The sequence below is a fragment of the Adiantum capillus-veneris genome, chromosome 21, assembly GCF_014529385.1.
Source record: "Adiantum capillus-veneris isolate H3 chromosome 21, ASM1452938v2, whole genome shotgun sequence".
Classification (NCBI taxonomy): Eukaryota; Viridiplantae; Streptophyta; class Polypodiopsida; order Polypodiales; family Pteridaceae; genus Adiantum; species Adiantum capillus-veneris.
The window spans coordinates 28,873,692-28,895,652 of NC_140951.1; the positions used below are offsets into that span (position 1 = coordinate 28,873,692).

The 21,961-nt window shown below is 45.6% G+C and overlaps 1 protein-coding gene across 3 annotated transcripts in view; it reads right to left on the minus strand.

The window, feature by feature from the left end:
• The window catches only part of RST1 (ARM repeat superfamily protein), a 146,657-nt gene that overhangs the window by 58,612 nt on the left and 66,084 nt on the right, over positions 1 to 21,961 (minus strand). For all 3 annotated transcript variants that reach the window (XM_086493297.1, XM_086493299.1, XM_086493298.1), the window contains 4 exons: positions 7,962 to 8,093; positions 7,808 to 7,889; positions 6,767 to 6,839; positions 3,734 to 3,905 (listed from right to left, as the gene is read on the minus strand). In XM_086493297.1, coding sequence (XP_086349423.1) covers positions 3,734 to 3,905; positions 6,767 to 6,839; positions 7,808 to 7,889; positions 7,962 to 8,093 — 459 coding nt within the window. The remainder of the gene's footprint in view (positions 1 to 3,733; positions 3,906 to 6,766; positions 6,840 to 7,807; positions 7,890 to 7,961; positions 8,094 to 21,961) is intronic.

Consider the following 21,961-nt stretch of genomic DNA (forward strand, 5'->3'; position numbering starts at 1 on the left):
TCTAGGTTACTTCCAAGTCCTTTGAAGTGATTAATCATGTGCCTGATAGCTTGACTGACTAATGAGCAATAAACACTGCACCTGCCCACGGCCAAGAGCCAGTGCCGCTGCAAACAGTACCAGCAAGGCAGTCTGCCAACAGCAACACTAATGCAGGCCTGCAGTTCAGCAACGGCACCGATACAGTGTTGCGGACGGCAAGCACGAGCAAAAGGGTGGGGTGTCACCACAACAGACGTCCGGGGTTGCTCTAGCAGACAGGCGAGCAGTTCTTATTATTAGTGCCACATGAGGAAGATATCAAGGCATCTCAATCACACATAGATATATGTTGCAGAAAGGTGACGCAAGCACTTCTTATTATTTAGCACCACATGAGAAAGATCTTAAGGCATCTTAATCACAGGTTTGTTTATTTTTTCCAAATGAGAGATACATTTCATTGCATGCACTGTTTTGGTCTCACAGACCAAATTGACCTTTTGGAATACTTTTTCCTTTCTTTCTCGTGCCAATACTTCTCTTAATGCTTCGTTTTGCCTCTGGAGCAGAGAAATCTGTACAAGTGCTCTGTGTATGATGTGGGTAACCTCTATGCAGTATCCCAGAAAGCTCACACTGACATGACAAATACTGAGCAGAGTGGTATGGCTACACAAACAAGACGAGACAATAGCAACAACCCAATAGACAAGACGTTGTTGGACGCACAACTGAACCTCAATACTCTGTCATGGAACCAAGTACAAAGTGACTGCCTGGCTGCACACTCAGCTCCAGACCAAAGTCTGTAACTCACATAAAACAGGTTGCGGCTAAAGAGTGCAGGATACATGTGATGTGCTATGCAGACTGACTGTATGGACTAGACTGCATGGCTCAGTCATTGTGAACCGTGAAGGATGAAAACTAGATCAAATATACATGATAATACCACCACCAAGCCGTGAACTGATACATGGAGAGCAGAAAGGCATGCAGCCAAAAACACGTTCCTAAAAAATTGTAGTCCAGCCAAGGTCCAACCTTGGTCTAGAGCCTGTCCCTAGCAACGTCCTCAGATCCAGTGGTTTCCTAGGAACGTTGCTGAGGGGTTAAGTGCCATAGACAACTTCTTCTGCTAATTGTGGAGGTAGCTAAGCTGATCTCACATATCTTTCATCTTAAGCATGAAGTACACCATGCTGGTAAAGCTCCAGTATAGGGGCGCTGCAGCTGGTGATGACCGCATGAGCCTCTTTCAGCTCCCATTCTTAAGAGTGCAAGAGCCCTGACATAATGTCACAAGCATCATAAATTTCTTCAAAAGGCTCTCTCAAAAGGTCGTAGGCTGTCCTAGCTTGACTAAGGACTCATACATCAAAACCTCTACTGAGAGTGGAGAGTTTTCAATTTCTTAATCCTACGTTGGAGATGCATATGCCTTGCATGGTATTCCATACTGCATCCTGGCAGCTGCCTCTTTTAACCTTTGTAGGCTGGTAACATCCACTATAAAGTCATTCAATGTCTGCTGTAACTGGAATCTAGCCTGGCGAATAGATCCACTGGCTAAGACAATTTTGGAATTAGCCATCAGAAACAAGGTGGACAAGGACTAGGATGCAAAGATGCATCAGTAGGACAAGAATGTAAAAGGAGAGGTGTTGAAGACCTCAGGGGCACCTTAATGAGAGGGAAGGAAGGCACGAGAAGAGCAATAATGTGGAACACATTGTCCCAGCATAAGGGATCCCACACACAAAGAGCAGGAGAGAGGGGATCCAAGGAAGAAAGAGGACTGCCAAATAGGTTATGCAGGCATCAGCACCTTACGATTATCACAGACCATGCAGGTCTGTTGTGGGAAAATCAACAAATATGTTGGCACAGAATATCTAAGCTCTGATCATCCCCCCCTCAGATTACCAGCTGTCGCCAAAGTTGTGTCGTGGAGCTTAATTTCAATAACTTCATCCACCACACTCCTGTGATACAAGGTTGCTACTTTTGCTGTGATGAGCTACCTTTACTTCCGATAATGCCTACATAAATGTATAACCTCATACATTTGAAAGAATCGGCACCAAAAAGAAGAAGAAACAGACACAGATTTTAAGCATGCTCGGGCACGTCGCAAAGGCACATTCTACCCCAGAACCTTTGGGATAGTTCTTCAGTAATGATTATGCTCAAGATTTTATTTGCAGCTTGTAATATGCCTGATGAGTCATGAAGATGTTAACACTAGTTTGGTACCAAAACAGGACACTTTAAGTGTCCTTTTTTAGCAAATTTAAATTAAATGCTACTTGCAGTAGACAGTTTATTTAAGAAAACCCTCTTGATATGCTTAAATATGTTAACTAGAGGGTCTTTTAAAAATATAACCTTGCATTTTAGAGTCTATTATGATCAAGAACTATACTCATCAAGTTGACCCTCGTAAGACAGCGATTGACGCTTTGCAGAAATCGCCTTTATAAGCTCAAGAAAAAAATGAAGCGATCTTGTAGAAAATTTTAGGTGACTCCTCCATAATTTTGCTATAGATAATTGAAAGTTTCATGTGCAAAAAAATTGACTTTGGAGTATATAAAATAATGGAAAGTTCCATGTGTTTGATATGGTTATTTCAAGCATATCTTCGTATACATAGAAAAATATATTTCTGATGTATTTGTAAGTTTTAGAAAGTGATACATTGCTTGCCCTTTCCATTGAGCACTCAACGTGGAAAGTAGAAGGGTTTTGGTATGCAACAATTTCTGGATCATTTAAAATATTCAAAATTGCATAAGAGAAAACTTTCATATTTTCATTCTTGAGACATAAGCATTCAAAACCTCAAATAATATCAAACTTTCAATGTAGATCAACTAAATGTATCAAAGTACGTGGTACATACACAATTGGAGTGTCTAAAACCTTGGTTTCAATGTTATTATGGAGAATTTAAGATTTTCAAGAGTTTTTGCACGATAAAAAATTCAAGATAGAGTTCAAGCAACGAAATTTAATTGAGTTAGGGAGCCCAAAAAATACGTATTTCTTGATTTAAACATATAAAGTCATTTGTAGTCGTCAAATTGCACTAGGATAGTACCAATTTCATGAGGGGACCTTTGGAAGACCAAAATTATGGTTTTATTCAGCACGTGCTCAAGTATGAAATTATGTCTATAGCTTACATGTGACTTGAAAACTTATCTTTGAAGTGCATTCCATTGTTTTGTAACACTAAGTGCTAACACTTTGCTTTTATAAACATCAAAAAGGCCATCTCTATAAAAAGATATAATAATTTTATGATTTTTTTTTTACAAAACACCTTGAAATTTTACTAAAATTTATGTTTTAGAACTTACCAAAATTCTCTCCATACAGATTTTATTTTGATATGGAGAAAAATCTAGTGTTTTCTTTCCCTCATAACCAATCTGTGGTAGAAGCAAGGTGTAAAAAACTTCTTTTTAGCTTGACAAATAAATTGCCAAAACTTGGTAGAAAAACAGAACACTTTAGTGTCTCAGGACACTAAAGTGTCTAATTACAGAACTAGTGTTAAGATTTCATAAGCATAGTGCAGATTAAAAACCATAAGCCCTATCAAAAAATGTTGGAACCAACCCCATGGCTATTAAAAAACTTGTGCTGGGAAATATTTTCATTAATCCAGCAACATTATTCAGATGCTTTTGTCATATAAAGCACAAAATTATCACTTTAAAGTGCAACTCAACCAAACCTTCACCTCAAAGCTTGTAAGCGCACGCAAAGCCTTCTCTTGAACCATCCAACAATCTTGATCAGACTGCTGACTCTCTGACGGCATTGCAGCTTTCCACAGAAGTTGTAGAATCGTGCATGACAAGTCTGGATATGCTGCAGCATCGAGTGCTCCATATTGGAGAAAGAAACATAAACTACAAAGCAACAGGACTCCTTGATCAGTATTGAAATAAAATGCTGTCCTTGCAAGGCACATTGTTACAAGAATGAATAGCTCTCAGTAATTTTTTAGAAGTATTAATTATGCCCAAAGGTTTGTGAATGAAAACTATCAGCAAGAAATGCACCTGCGTAAACATACTGTTGACTCGTTTTCTGAGTTTAACCAATAGCAGCACAAGTAAAAAATACTTTCTTCTTTTACTGCCGTAAATTGAAGGACAATGGGCAGCTGCACGTAGGGACAGTCGCAGTTACAGGTTTCTCATGAAGATAGGATCCTCTCTCACACATATAGTTTCACATCCGGTTGCATTAGAGCTTCATCCCCCTCACCCTCATACACATGTATACACACCCCCACGTCGATCTTTTATATTTTGTAGCATGTTTGTTTTCAGCACTTTTGGATACCCAGTACAATAGCCAGCGGGCGAATCGAGATGGTACACTCATCTATATACCTTGGGATTGCTTTTACATCTACCACAGCCACTTCTCCATGGTGAGTGCAGCCAGAGACGGACTCACTAAAGGGTATATTGCACTACCAATGCTAAAGAGCCAGTATGACCAGGCACACCTCTAGGAGCCCCGCACAAAGGGGTAACTTTTTGACACCCTAGTTATCCTTGCCATGATGTATGCAATAGCAGTTTGGGCACCTTGACTTATAGCTTCATGGTGGACACAGATTGAGAGACCACCGGTCATGATGATCTCCTGCGCCATCCACAACAATTGCCAAACCCTCCATCCTACAAGACACAGATTGAGAGACCACCGGTCATGATGATCTCCTGCGCCATCCACAACAATTGCCAAACCCTCCATCCTACAAGACATTATCAGAGAGGAGTTGGCCAAACCGTCCATGTTAATGAAGGCTCCATTGCAGACAATTTGCTTCATTTAGAGATTCGAGGGAGCTGCTGCAAGATAGACTCTCATACAGAGCTCTTCAGGCATCTAGACAGCTGGCAGAGGCAGGTGAGAGCAGATCATGGTATGCACAGTAAACACTCATTCAGCACACTTGGTTTGGATATAGAGTGGCTCCCACCATTTCACTACTATCCAGATTCACCATTCATACGCCTCTCACTTGATACTTTCTCCACGTGCCTTGCAATCTTTCTGCACAACCCATGGTGTAAGTTGATCAAACAAGTTACCGTCTTCAGCCCACCTCTCATCTTTACTGTCAGCATATCCATTGGTGTCTTCTTCATCAGTGTCTTCGACCTCGACATCTTTGTCTACTTCGTGATGGTTGTTTATGGCCTTGGAGTTCTCCATAACTGCTGAAAATATGCTGTTCACATGGGATCGAATTGAACACAGAAGAGCAATCAGTTGATCTCTGATACACTGTAACCAGCTGGGGTTACTGCAAGGCAGTGGGAGACCGCAAACCTGTAATTTTCAGCACAATAGAGAGAAAGAGAGATAGTGTATTCAGCTCACAGTTGAATATAAGAGACAAATAGCTCACAGCTCATAGAACTATTTAAGAGAAGAAGATAGAATTCAACTCATACACAGTGTGGAGGAGATGAAGACTACAAGATAAGAGTGTGAAAAGAATCATCAGTCAATGCTTGGCATATAAGTTAGGAAAGTCCCACAATCTCATTATCCTTTGCCAAATGAGAAACAAGTGTTGATACGGGGTGCATATCAATGGCAAAATGTAAAGGGCTGAGAGGACAACCCTGCCTCATGGAACGAGTCCATGATATGTTGTCAGTGACACCACAATTCATCATGACACAAGAGGTGGAACCTGCACTGATGGTGTGTATAATATTTGCCATACAGGGGCCAAAACCCATAGCATATAGCAATTCTGTGATGAAAGAGCAACTAAGGTGATCAAAGACTTTCTCTAAATCTATAACCGAACCATGACGACATCTTGATTGGTAGCTTTAGCATAATCGACGCCCAGCTAAACATTAAGAATATTATGCAAAATATTGTGGCCTTCTATAAATCCATACTGCACTAGGTAAATGATGACTTTTGCCAAAGTCCGATTAAACGATTAGCAATGACTTTCGTGACCTCCCATTAAGGAACTAGGTCACCATTGACCTTGAACAACAACTTCATAAGCCCAATCTTCCAAGAATTGGTCATGGTGCCGGAAGCCCAAACATGTTGATAAAGGGTTGTAAGTGACTGCTTCAAAGCGTCTACATATTGGTGACCAATACATCCCAAGCTTGAAGATCAAAGAGGAAATATCGTAATAAAGTTGGCAATGAACTGAGCCATATAAACTTCGAACACAGAGTTGCTTCAAAAAGGAGCTATTGAACTTTAGAGAAGCCTTGGCCAGCAAGGTTTTGAACAAATCCACGGGCTGCTCCACCATTTGAAACACCATGGGCAAGTGGTCCGAGTAAAAACCATCGTCATGCATAACATACATCCTATCCAACCGACTCCATGTAGTGGAATATTGGGCTGATTGGAATGTGTAACCTAGGTCATCATGATGTAACCAAGACCAGCTCTTGCTTAAGCACAGAGCACTGCAAGGTTGACCACACCCTATCACTAGGCCACAACAATTCTCTCGAGTTTTTCTTGATCTTGTGAAGAAGACTGCCGTAGGAGTGACCTTATTTAACTTTCAAAAAAAAACTTCTTGGAGTGTTTAGCCATACGGAATATTATAGAAACCATCTTTGGAGCATATTTTACCAAAAAAATAGCAACCATCCTCCAGCATTTTTACAAACAAAAACAAAAAGCTAAAGAGCATTTTTCATAAACATATCTTCAGAAATTAGCACCTGCACATAGCAGAGTATTTTGGATTGTTTACCTTTTAGCCAACATAGTGTTTGAGGGGAGGTCTGAAAACCAGGCAGCCAATACCTCCCATGCCGTATAAAAGTCTACATCAGGGCACACAAACACCACACTATGTTAGAAAATGATTTAGATTTACGATGTGTTTAAGCACTTCAGTTTTGCCTGGATATTTTTTTATAAAGGCAGCAGTCGCTATCGCATCTTGGGCCAAAATGAAAATGAAAACAGCTTTAAAGCCCAAACTCGCTATGCATTAAGAAATGTAAGAAGCTTAAACCATAAGGCTTGCTGAGCAAAACAAGTACCAAAAAATTTTAACCCTTGACATAAATATAGAAATAAATAAATTTGCAAAGGCAATGTCAGCTTGATCCTACTAAGGATATAGACCCCAAACATGGTGGGAAATTGGGAATATGTCCACATTCTCAAGGACTTGAGTTCTATAGGATAAAGAAAAAAGGGATGTCTTTTGAGTAGAATCCAACAAACACTACAAGTTAATATAGCCAGTTTGGGATCAGATGTACATAAAAGTAAGTCATAATGCATGTTTATTTGACACATGCTGAGCTTTGTACAACTAATGTTTAAAAGCCAATTCACTTCCTATGTACACCAGACCCTTCAATGTAATGATTCTAGAAATTTTCCCTAATTCAAACATTCATGCAAAAGATGGTACTCTGAAATTTTCCTTGATTCAAACATTCATTAGCCTTGAGCGTCGAGTTATAGTCCGATGGTACTCTGAAAAAGATAGGCTAGACATATGGAGTTTATCAACTCCAAATTGTCAGCTACCAATTTCGCAAGTGTATGACATACACCACGTTTGCAAGTATATCATTTACATGAAGCTATAGAACGTACTCTGCAAAAAAATCCTTTTCAAAGGTTAGGCTAGACTAATTTTACATGAAAACTTGATTGAACAATTAGAGAACCTGCTACATATTCAAATGCAAAATGCAGCCCAAAGGTGACTTAGGCACTAACAAGAGTCAAAGAGATTGCTACGTATAATTAAGAGTACATAAGCACAACGTACCAATCACATCATGTTGGCACAGCCATGCCAGACTTTCCAGACCGAGTGCTTTTACTATGAAGCTCTCGCTTTGTATGCATGCCTGTAGAAAATCAGATCCCTCAAGACACTTTAAATTGAGTTGAAACCATAAATTCATTGGAGAATAACCTACCTGTACAGAAAGGATCAGTTCGACACCACGGTCAGCATCTAGCCTGCAAACATCCCTTAATGATGCTGCTCTCCCCAGAACTGTCTCAAAATTTGTAGTAGGTTCTACAAAATGTGAAAGATTCAATTGTACCTGTAAAATTTAAGTTTCAAATTTTGACAATTGAACCGCTTGCAAGCTATACGCACAATAAAAATAAATACAATAGAGCACTTCAAAACTCTAAAATCCTTTACTTCTAAAAAGATGTGAAACTGACGAGTCACCCGATAATGTGGTAAAATAATGCAACGCCACCACAACTAGAAGAATAACAACAAACTATAACACTTGAGTCAAGACGCACAGTGGGGCGGAGTTCTCCATCAGCCCCTCAACAGGTGCCCCTTGCGATATTTCTTTTACTTTGATGAGCTAACCCATTCAGAGTGTCTACGACTATTCTGGCTGGATTCTCCTCCTCGGACCATGCACCTATGGTTCTGTTATTAAGAAAGAGAGAAATGAAATGAAATGAAGTGATATAATAACGTCTTCAAGAGGCCAAAATGACCTATAGACCAAACTGTTACAAACTGGTGAATCTGATACCATGTCTGGGTACAAAAAAGAGATGCTAAAATGAATCTAGGAGTGCTACTAGCTGAAACTATGTGGGGTATGTGTGATCACTGATACAATGGGTGCCTAGTACAAGAGGGTGATATAATGGGTCATGAGTCTATCTTCATATGTACTCTGGATGTCGAGATAGCATGGCTCGAATCCTCTGTTTGCAGTCTCCGTCGATGCTGTGAAGTTCCTCTCCTTAGTCCCGGGTGTCTCGGCTTCCCTAGCTCCAATGCTTGGTCAATGAGAGTACCGCGGGTATGAGTATGAGCTGAGTTTTGCAGTGGTGGCTGCTCCTTTATTTGTCCAATGTCGGGTGTAAAAAAATTGGTAATCTGTCTTTGGGATTGTCCCTCTTCAGATCTCCTCAGTAAAATGTCTCTGTGTCTATGTAACTCAAGTAGATATAGTCCAGGGCAACACTGGTCTTGATAGCTCATGACTCTGGAGAAGGGTCCAAAGCCGTCTCTGAATAGACAGTGGAAGCGACCCCGTATCACATAGTGCATTGTGCACTGACATATATAATGCATCTCGGTCTCTGGCTCTATATGGAATAGGCAGCATATCCTGCTGGCTGTTGGTATCACTGTCAATCTACCAGTCTCAATCTAAAGCTGGTGGGAAGATGTCCGTATCTGAACAATGGCACACCGTAACCCATGAGTTAGATGTGTATCATATAGCTGAGTCTAATCGCAAACCCAACCCCTGTGAATTGGAGAAGATTCTCTTTATAGAAAGCCATCTTCATACCCTACGCCTGTGTCGGCTCTATCCATGTCCTCCACGTGTCCAACATGGTCAAGTCCTAACGAATTGAGTCTAGGAATCTCCCCCCATGTATGAGACAACAATGGTGCATCAAGGGAACCCTGGAGGGGGGTAAGTTGTCCATGTTGAAACCATGTTCCTAGAACCATGACGACATATGTGCATACCAGCATTATGTGTCCCCCTATAAAGCTAACTATCTGGAAGACTCAAGGGCCGATCTGGCATATCTATCTCTGGTAGTATCCCATAAGTTGTGCATACAAGAGACTTATCTGGTAAGTGCCTCATCTCCTTTTGTGGGTGGGTGGGTGGGTGTGTGTGTGTGTGTGTGTGTGGGGGGGGGGGGGGGGGGGGGGGGGGGGGGGGGGGGGGGGGGGGGGGGGGGGGGATTGCTAACTCCGCTCTAATGATCTCAAGTGGCACGGAGGCCTTGGCTCTTATCAGCCAAGAGATCATAAATATCAAGGGTTTCTCCATACCTCTCCACCCATCCTCACCTACAAAGGGCCCGCAAACCTGAACCCAATAGAGCATAGCTGAAGTTACCAAGGTATCGCAGAGCCAGAGCTTTGTTCGGGGTTCCTGGAATTGAACGTGCGAACACATCCTCTCCGATCCTCCCAAGACCGCATACTAGACCTGCAAGAAACCCTTTCAGCATATCGCTAGCATGTATAAAGTGCTTTGCTACTAGACCACATATGCCCTCTTGGTCCTCATCCTATCAATGGCCGTCTTTACCATCTTAGTGGTAGAGAAGGTACTTGTAGATGGGCATGGCTCAGGAGGATTTGGAAGGGGTGTCTATCCAAAGACCGTATATAAAGATGTTACATAGTGACCCCATCCATCGGGGAAATATTCATTGGACGAGAGAAGTGCTCATGAAAGAGACGACATGCCTCTCCTGAGTCTTTGCTCAAGAACAATTGGTATAAGTCTTGCTCCATCTAAGCTAGGAACGCTTGCTTCTTCAATCGCAAAAGGCGTTGGAAGGCTATCCGAGATTGTTTGCGATCTATGACCCCTAGGAGAAGATCCCTCTGAAGCTATGCTCTCGTCTCTCTACATTCCTAGTCATACCAATTGTCCTCAGACATGCTCCTAGGACAACTAGCTAATCACACTGAGTGTGTGGGTATGCCTCTGCTGCTTCATCATGCGATGTCTCAGTTAGTACAGTGGCACCCTCCTTTTCTCTCACACGGACCGAGATCACTCAGCTCATCAGACGGGACTTCATTCAGTTAGACACTAGGAGGACATGGATACAGCCTATGCGTGTGCTTGGCACGAAGATGGCTTTCTACAAAGAGCATTGTAGCGTGGAGAATGTGTCGTGCTCTCTACAGTGTGGGTGCCCCTCAGTGCAATGTGCGTGACAATCTCACTCAAACAAATGGAAACTCTCTCAAACAGAATGAAACACAGAAACAATGGATAACAAAGACACAACAGTGGACCTGTAGCTGGGCTACAGTGTCACTTCACAGGACAGACAGTTGGACAGTTGGTTACAGTTGGTCTGGTTCACACTGGACGGACCCTCTGGTCTGGGAGTGACACGTGGCAAGGTACCTACCGACGGTGGTCTAGTGGACCTCGTGGCCAAGTCACCACATGGCTGACATTTATGAGCCGTTGGTGGCTCTTTACGGTGGTACATATGAGAAGTAGCGGTCGGTTATCTGATCATCTTCTTCACCTATCTTGTACGTAGTCGTCTAGAGAGGGTCTTACACAGAGCACTGTTTCACCATCCTTGCACATCTGAGCCTCGACACCCCATTTGTACCCGTGAGTTCTCGGCTAGAGCTGAGTGTGCTGCAACGCCAGAGTCTGTACATGGTTCTTTGAGCTAGTCGAGTCCACATGTTCTCGTCCACTGTTGTGTCTTTGTTATCCATTGTTTCTGTGTTTCATTCTGTTTGAGAGAGTTTCCATTTGTTTGAGTGAGATTGTCACGCACATTGCACTGAGGGACACCCACACTGTAGAGAGCACGACACATTATCCACGCTACAGGTGCTCTCATTTTGGCGATAACGGTGGGACCTCAACTGAAATCTCACTCTGTGAGGTGCAAATCTTGAAGCTGGTTAGGTTGATCTAGCTTCGCCTGCCTTCTTCGCCGACCTTGCCTTGCAATGTTCCCCTCTCACCTGGTCCATTAGTCCTTGGTCTAGTCCTTTCTCGCCCTGGTCCAACTTATCCTCGTTCCTGGTCTAGACCTCCTCGACCCTGGTCTAGTCCTCCTCGTCCCTGTTCTAGACATCCTCGACCCTGGTCTAGCCTTCCTCGTCCCTGGTCTTGTCCTTGGTCCAGCCGAGTCTAGTCATTTACCTGGTTGGTTTGGTGGAGTCTAGACCTGTCACAAGTTTCTTACCCAAACTTGGTTGGACTGGTGGTCACTGCATGACACATACAAGGAGGTCAGTTGAGCATCAAAGCCCACTACTGAGCCCTTTGAAGTACTATCACACAAGACGACCTTTGACACCTTGTAGAAATCCTTCAACCTCATCACCTATACCTCCACATATCACATCACCCATTCCTTCATCAGGTTCCCCATCTTCCCGATCACCTTCTCCAGAAAAGCTCTCACCCATTCCTCCGTCATCAAGTTCCCCATCTTCGCGATCACCTTCTCCAGAAAAGCTCTCTCCTATTCTAAGAACAGCAAGCTATTGTGCAACAGACTCAGCAAGGAATCATGGAGCCACTAGCTACTGTTTTGGCCAAGGTGAACATCAAGTTCCCTACCTTTGACGGGAGCAAAGCGAACCCCGAACCCCGACGGCCTCTAAAACACCGGGGACCGAATGGCGCGCCTCGAGCCTGTCATGGTAAAGCAAACAGGGGCACCACCTAGCTTCAGCGGCTAGGACGCAAACAACACACCACCATAACAAAGTTTTCATCCAAGAGAGATGGATGCTTGGGAGTAATGATGAAGAGGAAAGGGAATGAGATCAAGTGAGAGAGAGAAAGAGAGAGAGAGAGAGAGAAGGAGGGGGTATAGCGGCTTAGTACTTAGGCACCACAAAAGGATGGCGAATCCGCACACCCTTCACACATATACACAAGCTCACTCCAAACACAAGATTAGGTGGCGATTCCGCACACCTCACATGGGCAAAACATTGCAAGAAAACATACTCACAAAACCTCAAGCTTTATTTAGAGAATAAGGCCATGAAATGGGGAACATAGGGTAGGGGAATGAGAAGGGAGAGAGTGGTAGAGCACATGGCGGATAGGTGGGAGTTGATGGCGAAGACTCGCACAAGGGTTATGGCCATCATCCTTCATTTAGTTGCCCTTCATCTTCCATAGCCAAGGGTGTAGAGGTCATGCTCAAGACAAGCATGGTGATTGCGGTGATGGTGATGGTGTGGGTGTGTGTGTGTGTGTGTGTGCACTAGGCACACACAGTGCATAGTGTGTTCTTTGGTGATGTTGTGTGTATTTAGTGTGATGGTGACCCCTCTTTATATAGAGGAGGGGGGAGAAATTCTAGAATTTAAAAATGAAGAAATCATTATCTACATAGGCCATGTGACTGTGGGCCCCACTTGTCTGGCTGTGTGTATATGTGCCAGAACAGCAGTCTCATGAGAGAGAGACTAAGAGAGAGAGATGGGTTGATGAAAAAAAGCGAGAGGTGACATGGAGAATAAAGTAATTACAAGAGGGTAGAGAGGGGAGTGTGTTCAGAGGTGAATCTGTGTGCAGATGTGTGTGAGCACAAGAAAAATCAGGTAACCACCGGGTGGGGATGGGTCTGTGGGCACCTTTTTCAGTGAAACTAAGTGTGGGGGAGGTTATTTAGCTACAAGACAAGAGACATGGCGCCCTTTAGAGAGAGAGGGGGGTATTTGGGTCATGGGATATGATAGGAGAGAGAAAGAGGGGGTGGGTATACTATTTTGGAAGATAGGGTAAGTTGCATGTGAGTTAGGGTGCATTATTGGTGAGTTATAATGCATTATTGGTGAGAGGTGGGGTAGCTTGAGGGGAGAGAGAAAGGAGAAAGGACAAGGGAAAGAGAGAGGGGAGTTGACCTTTTGAGTGGAGGAGAGGAAAAGGGACACCCGACGGGGCAACAGTGAAGAAAAAGGAGGCAAGGTGGGGATGGGATACCCCGCAGGCATGAGGTGGCCTATTTTACCTTTCTTATATATTTACATAATCTTACTTTATTTTTTTCTTACTTTTTCCAATGCCTTTTATCACTCCCTCCCTAAGAGGGGGTTTTCATGGGGTGGGGACGAGGGAAGAGGGGTATGGGAGCTTGGCTTGTGAAAAGCCCCCATCACCTTCAAACGGCTTTCTTCAGAAGATGCTGACGACCATGCAAGAAGATTTGTATCTCTCTGTAGGGGACGTGGGCTGAACAGAGAAGATGCTTACTTGGCACTATTTCCATCCACCCTCGATGGCCTAGCAGATAAATGGTACAGCCAATTTGCAGAGAACCATTTTGCAACTTGGGCAGACTTAAGACAACAATTCTGTGCAGCTTTCAGGCTGGGCGACTACCAAGAGAAAGTGTTGGATGAGTTGGCCAACATGGTGCTCCAGCCAGAGGAGACTTTTGCGGAGCTTATGACCAAAACCAAGTCTCTGGTTGCCAAGCTTCCCCAGCAACCCGGTGAATTAATGGTTAAGAAGTGGGTGGAGAAGGCGCTTCCAAAAACCTCTCAGCAAAAACTCCGGGAGAGCCTCCGACCTGACGCCACTCTAGAGGAATTCATCGCAGCTGCTACTAGAATAGAGGAGGCTAGGAAGCTGTTCAACAACTCTCCTCACATAGATACTCCCTCTCTGTTCTCAGAAGGTAGTCCTGCTGATCCTTTGACTTCCTTGCGCAGGGAACTGGAAGCCCTAGAGTTACAGCGAGCTCTTCAAGAGGAGAGGTCCTTCTCTCTTAGACAAGAGAAGCCTCCAAATCATGAGGCATTGGAACAGATTAAGCGCGAGCTAGAAGAGCTCAAGTGTTAGCAAGAGACTAAGGCTACGGTTTGGTGTAGCTCATGCCGCTCTCCAGGGCACCCTCCACAGGAATGCCCCCTTCGGGTTTACTGCCACTTCTGTGAAAAATCTGGACATCAGGACAAGGATTGTTACTACCTAAAGGGATTGCACAAAATACAGCAAAGTCTTGGTCCTTCTCTCCAACAAGGGTTAGCACCATCATCCAACATGGTTTCCCACTACGGCCATCCCAACTACATGCCACCTTTGCTCAATACCCCTGCTATCCAAGGTATGTCAAGTACTTTCCCGACTCAAAGTTTTTATAATGCTAATGCCACCTCAACCCCTCAGAGCTTCTACACTTCAGCCTCCAACTCCATGCAACAACCACCTCGTCCCCCGTTTCGTCCTTCCAATCGGCCCATACTCTGCTACAGATGCGGAGAATATAGGCATTCTCAGAGCAAATGCCCTCTGCCAGAAGGCTCTTCTCCGTGCCAACTTTGCCCTGAGGCTCAGGATCACTATATATACTAAGGATTGTCAGAGCAAATGCCCTCTGCCAGAAGGCTCTTCTCCGTGCCAACTTTGCCCTGAGGCTCAGGATCACTACACTAAGGATTGTCCAAAACAACGCGCCTCTACCTCTGCGAGCCCAAGTCAGAGCCAACCTGAATTCACCTTTCCCAAGATCAATTTGATAGCAGTTAGTACCAACCCCAAGCCACCCCTTTCTGCCCATATGATTGCCTCTCAAGACAAGTTGCAGCTGGTAGAGGAGCCAGCTCGTGTCCTCACATGAGCTCAGAGGGTAGCCCTCGGCCTCAATCTTCCAGCAGGTACAGCCCTTTCCTCCCCAATGCCTACACCTCCTCCAGCAGCTGACATGCCATCCCCTAGTGCTAAGAAAGGATCTTTTACTATGCTCTCCGATATTGATGGGGCTTTCTTAGAAGCAGTTGCTGACTTACAAAAAATCAAAGTACTAGAGGAACAACAACAGGTAGAAAAAGCGAAGCATACAGCAGAGACAGTCTTGAAGAACACTTTCCAACAAGTGTCCCTCTATGACATGTTGCGGCTAGATGCGAGTTTCAGAAGTGAAACCCTTACAGTTATTCAGTCACTTTACCCTGGAGCAGGTCCTAGTGGCGGGCACCTCCCTGTGAGACCATCAGAGTCCTATATGATATCCAATCCTGCTGCTCCACTCACTGATTATAGAAGCCCTCGCCTGACAGTGTCCATTTTGGGTCGACAATTCTCAGGAGTGATACTGGATGGTGGATCTGGCATCAACCTGATGCCCGAGTTCACTATGTTAGCTCTAGGTCTACAACCTACTCGCCCTGCTCCCTTCACAGTTACATTGGCCGACCAGCGGACAGTCTACCCAGCGGACAGTCTACCCAGTGGGCATAGTGGACCGAGGCTCAGATGTGCAGGGATGGTGAAACAGTGCTCTATGTAAGACCCTCTCTAGACGACTGCGTACAAGATAGGTGAAGAAGATGATCAGATAACTGACCGCTATTACTCATATGTACCACTGTAAAGAGCCACCAACGGCTCATAAATGTCAGCCATGTGGTGACTTGGCCACAAGGTCCACTAGACCACCGTCGGTAGGTACCCTGCCACATGTCACTCCCAGACCAGAGGGTCCGTCCAGTGTGAACCAGACCAACTGTAACCAACTGTCCAACTGTCTGTCCTGTGAAATGACACTGTAGCCCGACTACAGGTTGCCCGCCACAAGACCGCTCACCGTCTCGGTGAGAAATACTGAAAAAACTGTGAAGGAAAACCACTAGGTACTGCATCCGTACATCTTTCTGAAGCAGGTGTTAGGCCCATGACCTTACATACCTCAAAAGTGGAGTTAAAAACACTGCACTGCTTGCAATCGCCTTAAGCCTCTAACTAGGCAGGAACCCCAGTATGTATGATTGCATAGCCTGGGCCATGCTTGTAGTTGCAGATGACCCTTGCCACTCTTTTTGCAACAACACTCTTCTCGAAAAGAGGGATGACCATAAACCCGAGTAACACCGCAAATAGGGTTAAGCTCCATGATAATGGCAGAATGAAAGGGCCTTCACTTGCTGAACTTGAGAGGGGTGGGGAGGGCTAGATAGGGGCGAGGGGGAGGGGGAGGGCGAGTGGATAGGGGCGAGGGTGGGAAGGGTGGGTAGGGGCGAGGGTGTTGAGGGCTAGATAGGGGCGAGGGTGGGAAGAGCTAGATAGGGGCGAGGGTAGGAGAGGGTAGGGGCGAGAGGGGGAGGGGGTGGGTAGGGGCGAGGGTAATTGGGTAGGGGCGAGAGCGTGAAGGAGGGGGTGGGTAGGGGCGAGAGTGGGGAGGGGGAGGGTAGGGGTGAGGGTGAAGGGGGAGGGTAGGGGCGAGGGTAAGAGAGAGGGTGGGTAGGGCAATAGATGAAATCCATGGCTCCTGGTTAAAAGAGGAGATGCTCCACAACGTCGTCACTATGAGCAGGACTACTATAAAGTTAATGGAATTCATCAGGCAGAACAAGCTTTGTGAAGGGAGCTTTGATCTGGGAGAAGCAGACACCAATGGGGCTGATTTTTGATGTTGGGTGATCTTTTGTCGAGGAAATTTCTTCCCACTTCTATTTTCCTCCATAGGCTCGCCAAATTCAAAGACTTCCCCCGAGGGCGCATCCAGAGTTTTTTCTAAGGCCTTTAACCTTTGAGCTGGCTCAGGTGGCTCATTGGGGTTAGTTACTGTGGAAACAATGGAAGAGGGTGTACCTGCATGCAAAGAGTGAATAGAGACTCCATAACAAGGCATAGATTTGGTAGCCTCTAACCAGTCCAGCAGATCTTCTTCTGACCCTTCAGGTGTAGTAGGCTGTTCTTGTTCAGGTTTGGTTTCCATTGACAAAGAAACTTGCTACACCACGGGATCCATACCACCTTCTAAGAGAATGGGTTGCATCGAGGAGCTTGAAGTATGTATCCACATTGCATCGTTTCCCCAATCATGAAGTGCTTTAGTGTGCCGCAGCCATGGTCTTCCAATGAGCAAAGGAAATCCGCCCTCAACCTTGGGAAGTCAAACCACAACAAAATCCAAGTTAAAAGTAAAGTCTTGTACCTGCAGAGGAACATTGTCCACTATGCCCACTCGGTAGACTGTCCGCTGGTCGGCCAATGTAACTGTGAAGGGAGCAGGGCGAGTAGGTTGTAGACCTAGAGCTAACATAGTGAACTCGGGCATCAGGTTGATGCCAGATCCACCATCCACTATCACTCCTGAGAAATGCCGACCCAAAACGGACATTGTCAGGCGAGGGCTTCTATAATCAGTGAGTGGAGCAGCGGGATTGGATATCATATAGGACTCTGATGGTCGCACTAGGAGGTGCCCGCCACTAGGACCTGCTCCAGGATAAAGTGATTGAATAACTGCAAGGGTGTCACTTCTAAACTTTGCATCTAGTCGTAGCATGTCATAGAGGGATACTTGTTGAAAGGTATTCTTCAATATAGTCTCTGTTGTAGGTTTTTCTCTTGGGATCAGTGTCTTCTCAGTTTCCTTGATCTTTTGTAAGTCAGCAACTGCTTCTAAGAAAGCCTCATCAATATCGGAGAGCATAGTAAAAGATCCTTTCTTAGCACTAGTGGATGGCATGTCCGCTGCTGGAGGAGGTGTAGGCATTGGGGAGGAAAGGGCTGTACCTGCTGGAAGATTGAGGACGAGGGCTGCCCTCTGAGCTCGTGTGAGGACACCAGCTGGCTCCTCTACCAGCTGCAACTTGTCTTGAGAGGCAATCATATGCGCAGAAAGTGGTGGCTTGGGGTTGGTACTAACTGCTATCAAATTGATCTTGGGAAAGGTGAATTCGGGTTGGCTCTGACTTGGGCTCGCAGAGGTAGAGGCGCGTTGTTTTGGACAATCCTTAGTGTAGTGATCCTGAGCCTCAGGGCAAAGTTGACACGGAGAAGAGCCTTCTGGCAGAGGGCATTTGCTCTGATAATGCCCATATTCTCCGCATCTGTAGCAGAGTATGGGCCGATTGGAAGGACGAAACGGGGGACGAGGTGGTTGCTGCATGGAGTTGGAGGCTGAAGTGTAGAAGCTCCGAGGGGTTGAGGTGGCATTAGCATTATGAAAACTTTGAGTCGGGAAAGTACTTGACATACCTTGGATAGCAGGGGTATTGAGCAAAGGTGGCATGTAGTTGGGATGGCCGTAGTGGGAAACCATGTTGGATGATGGTGCTAACCCCTGTTGTAGAGTAGGACCAAGACTTTGCTGTATTTTGTGCAATCCCTTTAGATAATAGCAATCCTTATCTTCATGACCCGATTTTTCGCAGAAGTGGCAATAAGAGCGAAGGGGACAGTCCTGTGGAGGGGGTCCTGAAGAGCGGCATGAACTACACCATACCATAGCCTTAGTCTCCTGCTGAGACCTAAGCTCTTCTAACTCTCGCTTAAGTTGATCATAAGCCTCTTGATGTGGAGGCTTCTCCTGTCTGAGAGAGAAAGATCTCTCTTCGTGAAGGGCCCGCTGTAACTTTAGGGCTTCCAGTTCCCTTCTTAAAGAAGTCAAGGGGTCTGATGGACTATCCATGAGTACAGGGGCAGTATCTAACTGAGGAGAGTCAGTGAATTGCCTTCTTGCTCCCTCTATTCTAGTAGCAGTAGCAACAAAGTCCTCCAGACTGCCTTCAGGACGGAGACTTTCTCTGAGCTTTTGTTGAGAAGTCTTAGGCAGAGCCTTCTCTACCCACTTCTTCACCATGAATTCCCCTGGTTGCTGAGGCAGCTTGGCGACCAGGGACTTTGTTCTGGTCATGAGCTCTGCAAATGTCTCCTTGGGCTGGAGCAACAGGTTGGCCAACTCATCTAGAATCTTCTCTTGATAATCCCCTGGTCGGAAAGCTTCACAGAACTGCTGTCTTAACATGGTCCAAGTAGTAAAGTGGTTTTCAGCAAACTGACTGTACCATTTATCTGCAAGACCATCCAAGGTGGACGGGAAGAGCACCAAGTATGCGTCTTCTCTGTTGAGGCCACGACCTCTGCAAAGAGAGACAAACCTCCGAGCATGGTCGTCTGCATCTTCTGCGGAGAGACCTTTAAAGGTAGGGAACTTGATGTACACCTTTGCCAGAACACTTGTGAGCTCCTCCATGGCCTCTTGCTCCTGAGTCTGTTGCTCACTAGCTTGCTGTAACAAAATGGGGGAGAGCCTTACCGGAGAAGGTGACCTGGAGGATATAGAACTAGTCGAAGGAATGGAGGTAGCTGTATGAGTAGGTATGGGTGATGGGGTTAATATGCTTCTACTAGGCACCAAGGGTTGACGCCGTCTGTGGTAGTACTTCAGAGGACTCAATAGTGCACTTTGTCGCTCCAAAGACCTCCTTGTATGTGTCCTGCAGTAACCGCCAACCCCACCAAGCTTTGGGCAAGAATACCTTCACTTGGGCAAGACAACCTTCACTTGGCTGAACATTGGTCTAGACTCTACTAGACCAGGGCGAGTGACTAGACCACCTGGCCTGGACCAAGACGAGGAAGGACTAGACCAGGGACGAGAAGGACTAGACCAGGACGAGCACTAGGTGGACAAGGGCGAGAGAGGACCAGACCAACAAGACGAGAAGGACTAGACCAGGGACGAGAAGGACTAGACCAGGACGAGCACTGGGTGGACAAGGGCGAGAGAGGACCAGACCAACAAGGCGAGAGACTAGACCAGCTAGATTAAGCTGTCAAGGGTGAAACTGGACCAGACCAACAGGCTGCACAGGCGAAGCGAAGAACCCAGCTACTCAACAGAGTGAGACTTCAGTTGAGATCCCATCGTGGTCGCCAAAATGAGAGCACCTGTAGCGTGCATAATGTGTCGTGCTCTCTACAGTGTGGGTGCCCCTCAGTGCAATGTGCGTGACAATCTCACTCAAACAAATGGAAACTCTCTCAAACAGAATGAAACATAGAAAAAATGGATAACAAAGACACAGCAGTGGACCAGAACATGTGGACTCGACTAGCTCAACGAACCATGTACAGACTCTGGCGTGGCAGCACACTCAGCTCCAGCCCAGAACTCACGGGTACAAATGGGGTGTCGAGGCTCAGATGTGCAAGGATGGTGAAACAGTGCTCTGTGTAAGACCCTCTCTAGACGACTACGTACAAGATAGGTGAAGAAGATGATCAGATAACCGACCGCTATTACTCATATGTACCACCGTAAAGAGCCACCAACGGCTCATAAATGTCAGCCATGTGGTGACTTGGCCACGAGGTCCACTAGACCACCGTCGGTAGGTACCCTGCCAGGTGTCACTCCCAGACCAGAGGGTCCGTCCAGTGTGAACCAGACCAACTGTAACCAACTGTCCAACTGTCTGTCCTATGAAGTGACACTGTAGCCCGGCTACAAGCATCTCCTTGAGCTTATAGAGGATGGTTTTGTGACCAGACCCGCCTACATGGACACTCATCTATTCCATCGATTACGATGTGTTATTGGACAGATGCGCAAATCATCACATCAGTTAGAGATTGAGGCTGGCAGATTTAGAGGAGTACCAACAGAGGCCAGGATTTGTAAGGTATGCCATATAGAGCCAGAGACAAAGTTACATCACATGTCACTGCCCATTTTCTACTATGAGATACGAGACCGTTTCCATTGCCTATTCAAAGAGGGTATTGGACCGCTGGCCAAAGTTATGAGATATCAGGATCAAAGATGCCTTGGGCTATTTTTATTGGAGTTGCGCAAACATAGGGAGAGCCTCTTGAGGAGACTAGACAGTAGCAGACAGTCAGGGGATCCCTGATTTCTTCAGACTACATACGCAACATTCAGATGAGCAGGCATCACAGCAGACTTCAGAGTCCACTTTACCAGGGGTACACTGACTAACCACTGAGCTTGGAAGATCCAGACACCTAGGATTGCGAGGGTCATCCACACATCGGTGGAAGCTGCATCAAAGGGTACGGATTGTTCTGGCACGACATGGGAGATGCCCAGTGAGAGTACTCATTGAGGAGGACATTGATGAGCTTCGCCAACGACCGATGCTGGATATCATAGGATAGGATCTTGATTCCAGCATTTCAGTCGAGCTTTATTTCTGTGCGAAAGGATCTTGATATGTTATGTCACAGCCGAGCTTTATTCCTTGTATTCAGGATTTCATAGTGGGAGTCAGACCAATGGGCGTAGCAGTGAATCACGCTCTTTTGACATTGTCCGTTTTATTTCAGTATAGTACAGCTCAGACATCAAGAGCCAGGTCACATACCCGTTATACATTTACACCAGAGACTGACTCACTTTATACAGAGGAGATCTATAGCCGTCTATGCACAGCTAGTCCTGGCCTCTCGATGGAGGAGTGCACCACTTTACTGACTGAGACACTGCATGGTGCAGCATCAGAAGCATACCCACACACTCAGCCGGGTCGAAGGCGACATTCTGGGAGCATGCCTCACAATAATTGGTATGACGAGGAGTGCAGAGAGATGAGAGCCCAACTCCACAGAGATCTTCTTTTAGGAGTCATCACTTACAAACAATCTCGCATTGCATCCTGGTGCCTTGTGCGACGGAAGAAACAAGCTTACTTGGGCCA